This window comes from Capricornis sumatraensis, chromosome 2, assembly GCF_032405125.1.
Source record: "Capricornis sumatraensis isolate serow.1 chromosome 2, serow.2, whole genome shotgun sequence".
Taxonomy (NCBI): domain Eukaryota; kingdom Metazoa; phylum Chordata; class Mammalia; order Artiodactyla; family Bovidae; genus Capricornis; species Capricornis sumatraensis.
Window position 1 is genome coordinate 121,150,159 of NC_091070.1, and position 12,684 is coordinate 121,162,842.

The window sequence follows — 12,684 nt, forward strand, 5'->3', positions numbered from 1 at the left end:
CTATCTGAAGTTATTGATATTTCTCCCAGCAATCTTGATTCCAGTTTGTGCTTCATCCAGCCTGGCATTTCGCATGATGTACTCTGCCATTAGGTTAAATAGGCAGGGTGACAGTATACAGCCTTAATGTACTCCTTTTCCAATTTGGAAGCAGTCCATGGTTCCATGTCCAGTTCTAACTGTTGCTTTTTGACCTGGATACAGATTTCTGAGGAGACACATAAGGTGGTCTGGTATTCCCATCACTTGAAGAATTTTCCACAGTTTGTTGCGATCTACACAATCAAAGGCTTTGGCATAGTCAATAAAGCAGAAGTGGATGTTTTTCTGAAACTCTCTTGCTTTTTTTATTATCCAACGGATGTTGGCAATTTGATCTCTGGTTCCTTCGCCTTTTCTAAACCCAGCTCGAACATCTGGAAATTCTCAATTCACGTACTTTTGAAGCCTCACTTGGAGAATTTTGAGCATTACTTTGGTAGTGTGTGAGATGAGTGCAATTGTGCACTAGTTTAAACATTCTTTGGCATTGCCTTTCTTTGGGATTGGAATGAAAACTGCCCTTTTCCAGTCCTATGACCACTGCTGAGTTTTCCAAATTTGCTGGCATCCTGAGTGCACCACTTTAACAGCATCATCTTTTATGACTTGAAATAGCTCAGCTGGAATTCCATCACCTCCACTAGCTTTTTTCATCGTGGTGTTTCCTGAGGCCCACTTGACTTTGGATTCCAGGATGTCTGGCGCTAGGTGAGTGATTTTGTAATACTTGTGTGGTAACAGATGAGCAGAGCATGGTAGGTAATGGAAGAGCAGTATCAACAGAAGAAAACTGGGGTTCTGGCTTTCAGAAGTGATAACTAAATTGATACCTGTACTACAGGTGTGTTAAGAGGATAAGATGTATATATGTGAGTGGGTTAGGGTTATCTAGGCCAGAGAACCCCACATGTTTTGGACTAATATATGTTGAATGCTTGAAAAGATGAAAAATATAATGAGTTAGATGAAACTTTTCATTCTTTAAGAAATGTTTACTGGGTTCCTGACATGTTCTAGACACAGTTATAAGTGCTAGGAGTCAAACAGACCCAACAAAGTATTGAGTATGTGACACAGTAACAACTGCTCTGGAGAAAATTTTCAAGTCCTTATAATTTCTCTCCTGGATTTCTGCAAAATATAATCCACTTAAGTGGCTTTCTTGTTTCTTATTAATAGCCTCTCCCCTCTCCCAAATAATCTGGATGAGGGATCCTACAAATTTTAATATCCAGAAGTAGGGTTTCCAGATAAAAGAGCAATATTTTTAAATATAAATATGTGATATGAAATATTTGGAACATGTTGATACTAAAAAATTATTTGTTGTTGATCTGAAATTTGAATTGACTGGCCAGCTTGTATTTTCTTTAGCTAAATCTGGAAACTCTATCTGGAGAGACTTAATAAAACATGCATCTGCAGACCACCATTTTAAGTAATTTAAAAAATTGGCTTACCATGAACTTAACCCAGAATTTGTGATAGTTAGAAAATTAATAGTAGTAGTGGCAATTGTTTCATATTGGAAAACAGAAAACACTTGTAAAAGGTCAGCTTTCACAATCAACTTAATTTTTATTTCTACTAAAACTAGAAAATCTAAATGCACAATGAGCTTATCAGATACGGCGATGAGTGTTTGGTGACTACCAGATAATTCTGAACACTTGAATCTAAGATAGATCTAGCACCATGTTTGTTTAGTTTGCTGCTGCTGCTAAGTCGCTTCAGTAGTGTCCGACCCTGTGCGACCCCATAGAAGGCAGCCCACCAGGCTCCCCCGTCCCTGGGATTCTCCAGGCAAGAACACTGGAGTGGGTTGCCATTTCCTTCTCCAATGCATGAAAATGAAAAGTGAAAGTGAAGTCGCTCAGTCGTGTCCGATCCTCAGTGACCCCATGGACTGTAGCCTACCAGGCTCCTCTGTCCATGGAATTTTCCAGGCAAGAGTACTGGAGTGGGGTGCCAGCATCATGGGGAGCTTCTAATTAAAGACAGCTTTTAGTAGTGTTAGATCCTAAGTGGAAGAGTAAATGGCAATCTCAAAGGTTGAAGTTTTCAACTTGAGATCGAATAGGGGTTGTATTCAATTTATATGGGTTGCATTCAGCACTGAACAGCATTTTTTCCATTCAGTTGCAACAGTTGGATGTGGTTTAAAATATTTTGAATAATGTGTCATCCACTTTTTTCTTGGATGAAGAAAGAAAATTATCGTGTATTGTTGGGAAATAATAAACTTTGGTAGTAAAAGCATTTGCATAAAAGTTTTATTTTTTTCCAAAATCCTGATACTTGTTCTTAACATTAAAAATCATGGCCTTTAGAATTTGAAGTAATAATTGAAGATTAATAAAAATAATGAAAATGTTGCTCAGATAAGCCTACTTAGAAAAACTAAAATAGTTTTTGTTAGTATTATCCATACAGTAAAGAAGGGGTTTTTACTCCAGCCTTTCTTTATTTTATTTTATTAACTTATTGATACATTTATGGCTGTGCTGGGTCTCTGTTGCAGTGCAGGCTTTCTCTAGTTTCAGCAAGTAGGGGCTACTCTCTAGTTGTGGTACTTGTTTCTCATTGCAGTGGCTTCTCCCAGGCTCTAGAGTGCAGGCACAGCAGTTGTGGCACATGGGCTTAGCCGCACATGACTTAGTCGATGTAGAGTCTTCCTGGACCAGGGGTTGAACCTGTGTCTCCTGCATTGGCAGGTGGATTCTTAACTAATGGACCACCACCAGAAGTCCTCCAGTCCTTATTTAGAAACTATGAGAGCAGCTTCCCCATTCCTGGCCTCCACACTTTAAAAGCAGTCTTCTAACATTTGCTTGTTTCTTCTCAAAGATTATCCTTACTGGCTTGCTATCAATATCACGGCAATCCAAGCCTATGCCCCAACCAGTAACGCTGAAGAAGCTGAAGTTGAACGGTTCTACGAAGACCTACAAGACCTTTTAGAACTAACACTCAAAAAAGATGTTCTTTTCATTATAGGGGACTGGAATGCAAAAGTAGGAAGTCAAGAAACACCTGGAGTAACAAGCAAATTTGGCCTTGGGTTATGGAATGAAGCAGGGCAAAGGCTCATGCAGTTTTGCCAAGAGAATGCACTGGTCATAGTAAACACCCTTTTCCAACAACATAAGAGAAGACTCTACACATGGACATCACCAGATGGTCAACACTGAAATCAGATTGATTATATTCTCTGCAGCCAAAGATGGAGAAGCGCTATACAGTCAGCAAAAACAAGACCGGGAGCTGACTGTGGCTCAGATCATGAACTTTTTGTTGCCAAATTCAGACTTAAATTGAAGAAAGTAGGGAAAACCACTAGACTATTCAGGTATGACCTAAATCAAATCCCTTATGATTATACAGTGGAAGTGAGAAATAGATTTAAGGGACTAGATCTGATAGATAGAGTGCCTGATGAACTATGGACTGAGGTTCATGAGATTGTACAGGAGACAGGGATCAAGACCATCCCCAAGAAAAAGAAATGTAAAAAAGCGAAATGCTGTCTGAAGAGGCCTTACAAATAGCTGTGAAAAGAAGTGAAGCGAAAAGCAAAGGAGAAAAGGAAAGATATAAGCATCTGAATGTAGAGTTCCAAAGAATAGCAAGAAGAGATAAGAAAGCCTTCCTCAGCGATCAATACAAAGAAATAGAGGAAAAGAACAGAATGGGAAAGACTAGAGATCTTTTCAAGAAAATTAGATACCAAGGGAACATTTCATGCAAAGATGGGCTCAATAAAGGACAGAAATGGTATGGACCTAACAGAAGCAGAAGATATTAAGAAGAGATGGCAAGAATACACAGAAGAACTGTACAAAAAAGATCTTCATGACCCAGATAATCACGATGGTGTGATCACTTCCCTAGAGCCAGGCATCCTGGAATGTGGAGTCAAGTGGCCCTTAGAAAGCATCACTACGAACAAAGCCAGTAGAGGTGATGGAATTCCAGTTGAGCTATTTCAGATCCTGAAAGATGATGCTGTGAAAGTGCTGCACTCAGGATGCCAGCAAATTTGGAAAACTCAGCAGTGGCCACAGGACTGGAAAAGGGCAGTTTTCATTCCAATCCCAAAGAAAGGCAATGCCAAAGATTGCTCAAACTACTGCACAATTGCACTCATCTCACACTCTAGTAAAGTAATCCTCAAAATTCTCTAAGCCAGGCTTCAGCAATACGTGAACCGTGAACTTCCAGATGTTCAAGCTGGTTTTCGAAAAGGCAGAGGAACCAGAGATCAAATTGTCAACATCCACTGGATCATGGAAAAAGCAAGAGAGTCCCAGAAAAACATCTATTTCTGCTTCAGTGACTATGCCAAAGCCTTTGACTGTGTGGACCACTATAAACTGTGGAAAATTCTGATAGAGATGGGAATACCAGACCACCTGAACTGCCTCTTGAGGAACCTATATGCAGGTCAGGAAGCAGCAGTTAGAACTGGACATGGAACAATAGACTGGTTCCAAATCCGGAAAGGAGTACATCAAGACTGCATATTGTCACCCTGCTTATTTAACTTATATGCAGAGTACATCATGAGAAACGCTGGGCTGTATGAAGCACAAGCTGGAATCAAGATTGCCCGGAGAAATATCAATAACCTCAGATATGCAGATGGCACCTCCCTTATGGCAGAAAGTGAAGAGGAACTAAAGAGACTCTTAATAAAAGTGAAAGTGGAGAGTGAAAAAGTTGGCTGTAAAGCTCAACATTCAGAAAACAAAGATCATGGCATCTGGTCCCATCACTTCATGGGAAATAGATGGGGAAACAGTGGAAACAGTGTCAGACTATTTTTTGGGGCTCCAAAATCACTGTGGATGGTGATTGCAGCCATGAAATTAAAAGACGCTTACTCCTTGGAAGGAAAGTTATGATGAACCTAGATAGCATACTCAAAAGCATAGACATTACTTTGCCAACAAAGGTCTGTCTAGTCAAGGCTATGGTTTTTTCAGTGGTCATGTATGGATGTGAGAGTTGGACTGTGAAGAAGGCTGAGCGCCGAAGAATTGATGGTTTTGAACTGTGGTGTTGGAGAAGACTCTTGAGAGTCCCTTGGACTGCAAGGAAATCCAACCAGTCCATTCTGAAGGAGATCAGTCCTGGGTGTTCATTGAAAGGACTGATGCTAAAGCTGAAACTCCAGTACCTTGGCCACCTCATGTGAAGAGTTAACTCATTGGAAAAGACCCTGATGCTTAGGGGTTAGGGGCAGGAGGAGAAGGGGATGACAGAGGATGAGGTGGCTGGATGGCATCACTGACTCGATGGATGTGAGTTTGGGTAGACTTCGGGAGTTGGTGATGGACAGGGAGGCCTGGCGTGCTGGGATTCATGGGGTCGAAAATAGACAGGACGGAGCGACTGAACTGATTCCTATATGTATAGTAATAAATTTATAGTTTTCACTGGTTTATGTTGAATCAAAATCAGGAGACATGTCATTTGACTACCAACTGTTCTCTCAATAAAACACAAATTGGACTGACAAATTGCTTATTGTACAGATAATATTCTTTGTGTACCCAAAGCTACAACTCCATCAGTTTTGATCACAACCTACATTTTACAGATTTTCTTATGCCTCACAAAATTTTTTATATTTCACTTTTTCTGTAACTTGAATTTTTAATGACGTACTAAATAAGAAATTTCTGGGCATTTTCCCTTGTGTACTGCATATATGCTGTGAAATGATTCATATTGTGTATATTGGTTTATGTCCACTTGTAAGATAAACATCTGTTTCCAAGTCCAGGGCAGACAGTGCCCTTTCATGTTGTATATACTATGATTTTGTATGATATTTGCTTAGGGATTTTGGAACAGTCCCTTATACTTTCTCCCTGCAAAACATTTATTAACTTTGTTGCTAGTTGCACAAGTTTGTCTGAAACAAAGTGGCATTTACCATTTTTTAAAAATGAGGGATGTAACTTGATCTTTTTTATCGGTGAAAACATCTATGTCATTCTGGAAAACATTACTTTGCATTTATTCCAGAAAATTACATTTCTTGGCAATGGGATTATGTATTTGGGTCAAAATTGACTTGAAAGCTTTGTTTGCTTTCCAAGTCACTGACAAAATTTCCTAATAGTCAGGGAGTAGTGGGGAAGGGACAAATGGGTGCTAACCCAATAAAATCCAATATTTAGATATTTGTAATTGTACTTCCTAGTCACCTTTTTTTTTTTAATTTATAGCTGCTTGGATGAACCTTACCACATTTAAAGCCACATAAAATTTATATGCTATATCTGTACTGCAATCTTGTTTAATAGCTAGTTACCATTACTATGTAATTTTGAAGTACTTGTTACCTTTTTTTACTACGACTTCTTATGTGTCAGTGTATTTCTTTTGAGTGAATGATTTTCTGTTTTTTGATGAATTGGAAATAAAACACAAGAAAGTGGTAACAAAGAAAATTTTCATTTTAACAAATGTAAACAATAATATAGAAATTACATCAAGCTATCTTGGTCGAGATAAACTGTATTGATAACTAAATGAGAGAAATGGATCTATGTAATCTTTGCAGTATATACACAACCTATAAGAATTCAAAGATGCTCAGTAGCATAATGGGATTTCTGTTAAAACTAGAATTAAATTTACATTAGACAATTTGTGAAAGCTATGTGAAATTAAATGAGTAGATACTTATAAAGCAGTTTGGACCGTGTCTAGCTCAAAGTGCTCAATGCTTCCTGTCATTAGAAAATAAATCTGCACAGTCATCAGTTCTCTACTAAAAACCTCTCACTGTCCCGTTTGATCAAAGGAAGTTATAGCTAATCTGCTTCACACTGCCTCCTGTTTTGGCTGCCGGTACCAGACCAGGAGTTTGGGTGAACTCCGGGAGTTGGTGATGGACAGGGAGGCCTGGCGCGCTGCAGTTCATGGGGTCGCAAAGAGTCAGACACGACTGAGCGACTGAACTGAACTGAACTGAAGCAGACCATAATCGCCCAGATCGTCTCACACTACCAGTTCTATGGTGGTGGTTTAGTCGCTAAGTCGTGTCCGACTCCTTGCGACCCCATTGACAGTAGCCCACATCTCCTCTCTCCGTGGGATTTCCCAGACAAGGATACTGGAGTGGGTTGCCATTTCCTTCTCCAGGGGATCTTCCCCAGCCAGGGATTGAACCTAGGTCTTCTGCAGAGATTCAAAACTTACTGAACTTTTATTGCCGGGGACAAAGTTCCTTAAAAGAGGAAAAAACTAGAAAAGAGTACAAATCTCTAAGTGAACTTTACGCTTTAGCGCACCTAAAAAATATTTACAAAATAAATCTTATGCAGAACGGCCAACCAGGCGAAACCGCCACCCAGGGAAGCTTTTTAGTAAAATTGTTTTTCATTGACGTCACACGATCATTGACCTCTAACTCAGAAGAGGCGGGATTAGGAAGACAGCTGGACTTCTTTCTCGCCCACCCTCCTCCACAGGACGGGCTGGACGCTCAGTGGCCAGTCCGCCCTCTGATAGAGTTTGGATTTCATTGGTCAGTTTTCCCGAGGAGGCTGGCTTTGAGACTGACCCCGCCCCAGAGGCGGGGTCTCTCCGCTGTAGGGGCTGGGGACGGTGGGGGTTGCTGCAGCCGCCATCTTGGACTCCGCGGTAGCGGTGGCGGCAGTACGGCGCCGCGTCTGGGGAGTGGCTCTTCCCTCCCCCTCCCCCGCGGTTCCGTGGCGGCGGCTCCTCCCACTGGGGGGGGGTGGTGCGGCGGCAGTGGCATCTACGGCCATGGCGGCGACTACTGCTAACCCCGGTGAGGAGACGGAGGTCTGGGTTGCCTGTAAAGGGGGAGGGGCTGAAGGGGTTGGCAGCTGGGGAGACCCGGGGCTGAGGGGCCGTAGTTGGGGCTGAGGGCGCTGGGACGCGCGGGGGCGGCTATGGGGCGGTGGGGGAGGGGAGTAACCTGGGGGAGGGGCCGGACCCGGGGGAGCGGGGGAGACCCGAGGTAGAGGGAGGGAGCAGGTGGGTGCTCGTTGGGGATTCCTTGCCCGGAGTTCTGGTGGAGCGCCAGTCCGCGCGGGGCTGGCCCGCCTGCACTCTTGTGGCGGCGTTCTGGTGTGCGCTGTGCTCTTTCAACACTCTGCCCACTGTGGACCTGCTTGATGCCGAATAACTGTGGGCAGAGTGGCTCGTTTTACTTTAAAAGTAGTTTGGGCTTATAAACGCTGGACCGCGTTGCCGTTTAGCTGAGATGTTACTTCCAAACGTTTAGATTTTAAAGTTTCAAAATCTTTGAATTTATACTCAGTTTCTTACAAACAAACAAACAAACCTGTACTCCCCCTCGAGGGGGCTAACCTTTGAAACTTGTGTTTATTATTAAGAGGGGCCTCTAGTGTCATAAGCTGCTGAAGGCTGAGGTTTGTGAAGTGTTTGAGTTTCAGGATAAATCTTGCCAACAGCAAGCATCCGGGACCCCAGGTTGAAATCTTGTTAGGTGGGTCGAGGTAGTCCCCATTCTTTAAGTTCAGTTCATGCTGTGTCTCAATGAACGTCTCTTCTATAGTGAGGACTTGAACATTAAAAAAAAATTTAACCAGTCATGTCTCAGATAGAATAGGGTGTAGTGCAACAGGTCTGGACAGATCAGATTTTGAAATCCCTAGTCCCAGTCCTCTTCCCAATACATTACAGTTATTTCTCCCTAGGAAGTATTTCATTTTAGGGATTCTAGTTTACTTTGCTGACCTTGGCCATTTCTTAGAAATCCTTACCTTTGATAGCTTCAGAAAAGAAGTAAGAGGTGGGGATGAATAACTTGAAAATATAGTAGTGGGAGGGCTTCACTGCTGTTCCCTTGTTAAAATTTAAATGGATTTTTTTCGTGTCTCTGAAAGGCAGCAGTATTTTGTAATACCCCGGTTTTGCTATTACAGTTGAATCACTGTGAAATTTACTGTCTTTCCTACCATGTTTCTGGGAACAGAACTATTTAAAGAAGTTAATTTGCCACATGTCAATATCATATTTTTAAATCTTTTTAGTTTTTTCCTTTTAAAGGAAAAGGAGATAAAGTTAATGGCTAAAATTCCATTGCAGGAAGTGCTTTGTGATGGAATAAAATTGGAAAGATGCTATTATGGCAAACCTGACCTGGAAGTAAAATGACTTATCTGTTAACTAGGGAGTAAATAAACAAGATTTTAAACTAACACATTGCAAAATACTTATATAACCATAGTCAAGTTGCAAAGCATTTCTCTTATTAAGAGGTGGCGAAGTAAAGTTTAGTCCTTATGTCAGAAGCTTTTTTTCCAGCAGTGTGGGTGGGGTTGCTTTATTTTGTTTTGTTTTTTAAAGAACAGTAACCAGAGGGACAATCTCTTAACCACATTTTCATTAGCTGATCAATATCAGCTTAAATCTGTAAGCGGAAAATAGTATTTATTTGTACAGAATGCTTGCTTATGATGGAACAGTTATTTATTGCCCTTTGGCAGCCTGCTTCTGCAATTTTTATATTTCTTTTTGATGTTGGAGACTTCTCCCATAGCTTCCAAGTTATTGATCCCAAGTTCAGCCATGATGTTTAAATCAGAAAGTGCATTTTCTTCCTTCAGTTCTCCTTTTGCCTCTTTGTATCAAGAGGAAGAGATCAATTATGGACTTTTGGTAGCCTGTTGCATATGAGGGCCATAAATGTAGGGACACAGGGTGGAAATGTTCTGAGCTCAGTGAGAAGATAGTAAATAGCTTTCAGGTCTGAATTCCTTGTGCTGGTCAAACCTTTTTTTCTTAGGGTCATTTTAGGGACTAGAGACATCATACATGTTTCTTTGAGTTTTTCTACTTTGTCTTTTTGCTAGTTAAGTTTCCCTATGGTTCTTGTTTGTTCTTTTTTTCACATATGTCTGCATAGATTTTTGGTAATAAGTATTTAACTCTTCTAAGCTTCCTTTAAGGTAATCCTTAGCATTAATAACAATACTTGATCTTTTTAGTTGTGTTTATAGAGTTTGACTTAGAGAGTGTTGGTGGCCTTACAGAGACTTTCAGGAGACCTGGTTCCTTTGCATTTTTTACTAGGTATGTCTTAAAATGGTGCTGGATCAAAAGAAGAGTAAGATATGGTTTATACTGTACTCTCTGGGTTATGTTGAAGTAATAGTTCTAATGTGGTGGTGCCTTTTTTCTCTGTAATTGATAATTTTTCTTACTCATTATTTTTTTAATATTTCTGTTTACCATTGGGAAGCAGACGGTTCATGAAGTCTTAGGCTATATCTTTCTTGTCTGTGGAATACTAACAGTTTTGAGAAACATGTTTTAAATCATGTGATTTGTAATGCATTGGCTAAGGCACTGGTTGGGAACAGATTAGTTACATGATTTATACTTCAGCATTCAAACCAGAGATGTGAATGAGTTTTTAGTAGTGCAGGTTTTTCCTCCCTTGATTCTGGTATTCTGTTTAACAGAGACCTCTTTTTGTGCTATTAGGTACCATTTATTGTGGGTGCAGAATGGGTAGAAGGCAAAGGAAGGAATACATGTTTGGGTTTTTAAGGCTGACATTTAGGAAGACTTTTTCTTTTCACATAGTTTTTAACCTCCTTAGATTATAGTTTTAAAGTAAATTAGCTTAATTTTTATTTATTACCTTACTTTTTTCAGATACCGGAAAATAGGAGTTTATGCAGTATAAAATTAAGATGCCAAGATACTTAAAAAATTATATTCTATTGCAAAAAACTTTTTCAGAAGTATTTAAATATATTTTACTGATTCAGCAATTGAAAAACAGTTAACATTTTTGAAAAAGAACCTTAGCCCATGTACTTTTTATTTTTAATTTTTAAAAATATTTTTACTTTTTGTTAAATACGTTTTACTTAGCTAGTTATTTTTGGTTGTGCCAGGTGTTTGTTAGTGCATGTGAGCTTTCTCTAGTTGCAGCAAACAGAGGCTAATCTTTGTTGTGCTGAACTGGCTTCTCACTGCAGTGGCCTCTTCTGTTGTAGAGCATGGGCTTTAGGCACTTGAGCTCAGTAGCTGTGGCACATGTGCTTAGTTGCTCTGTGAGATCTTCCCAGACCAGGGATTGAACCAGTCTCCCCTGCATTGCTAGGCAGACTCTTAACCACTGGACCACTAGGGAAGCCTCTCCACATACTTTTTATGCTATTCGAATTGTGACACCAAACTGAATCTTTTCTGTTTTGTTAGAAATTAAGAAGTAGATACTGCTGCATTCTTGGAACTCTAGTTTTCTTGTGTTTGAAATAGTAGTCTCTCACTTTAGTTATTTGCATTCCAGTCCTACTTCTGTACTCATCACTAACAGATGAGAATAATATGTTGTTTTATGGATGCTTTGTGAAAGTCTTTTGTGGTTCGCTGCTGTGGATGACTTTCTTCTAAGATATTATCAATGGGGATTTCCACAGTGCCAAGTGATGGTTGATTTTCAAAAAACTAAATTGCAACACTCAAGGAAACTAAACCCCCTTTCCCTTGATTTTACTTAGGCTGTGACATTTGGGGCATATTTAATTTCAAAACTGGTAAAATTTGAATTCTTGATTGGGGAAACTGTCTTTGAAACCATGGTGGCTCAGCTGGTAAGGAATCAGCCTGCAGTGTGGGAGACCTGGGTTCAATCCCTGGGTTGGGAAGATCCTCTGGAGAAGAGAATGGCTACCCACTCCAGTATTCTGGACTGAAGAATTCCCTGCACTGTATAGTCCATGGGGTCGCAAAGAGCCAGGCAAGACTGAGTGACTTTCACTCACTCGCTTTTTTCCCTTCAGGCTGTTTACAATGGTTATTTTAAATGTTAATTCCCCTGGTGGTATAGCCCTGTTATAGAGGTGAAAGGGTAACATTTCTGTCAGTGCTATCCATTGTCACTATGGTTGTATAGCTGATTCCCTTTAACTGAAGGGATATATTTAAAGCTCTTGTGAAATGCAAGGCCTGAACTCAGTGGAGTTTCTTTGGGCCCATCATTCACAGACAATGATAGGCCCTGCTTGTAGAGCTATTTGTTCTTCAGAATGCTGCTTCACATGCCATGATGATTTGAATAAGTAGACATGAACGAATGTTGAATTTGGATTCAAGATAACCTCTATCATGAAACTTCCCTGGCGGTCCAGTGGTTAAGACTCCAAGTTTCCAATGCAGGGGGCACGAATTGGATCCCTGATCAGGGAACTGTGATCTCACTGGTTGTGTGGTGAGGCCAAAAAAAAAAAAAAAAAAAAAACCCCTATCATTTTATGCATAAGGAAACAAACCTAGAGAAAGGAATGGGCACATTTGTTAAACATGTATTAAGTTCTTAGCGTATACCAGGCTGCACGTTTTCTGTTTTGTTGGCTATTATGTATGTTGGAAACCATCTCTCAGTTTCCAGATAAATCATCTCAGTTTGCATCTGTTTTCATCATTTGTTTTGTATTTGCCTCTTCACATTTTTCTGTAGTTGAGTAGACAAACTAAATTTATTACTTTAACAACTTTTCAAAAAAGATTTTTGTTGTGGACCATTTCTGAAGTCTTTATTGAATTTGTGACAATATTGCTTCTGATTTGTGTTCTGATATTTTGGCCATGTGGCATGTGGGATCTTAGCTCCTCAAC

At 40.2% G+C, this 12,684-nt stretch overlaps 1 protein-coding gene across 1 annotated transcript in view; it reads left to right on the forward strand.

The window, feature by feature from the left end:
* Nucleotides 1–7,735: 7,735 nt before the first annotated feature.
* The window catches only part of ARNT (aryl hydrocarbon receptor nuclear translocator), a 66,131-nt gene continuing 61,182 nt past the window's right edge, over nt 7,736–12,684 (forward strand). Inside the window, exon 1 of the mRNA XM_068965685.1 lies at nt 7,736–7,852. Within this exon, the coding sequence (XP_068821786.1) occupies nt 7,828–7,852 (25 nt within the window). The 5' untranslated portion in view covers nt 7,736–7,827. The remainder of the gene's footprint in view (nt 7,853–12,684) is intronic.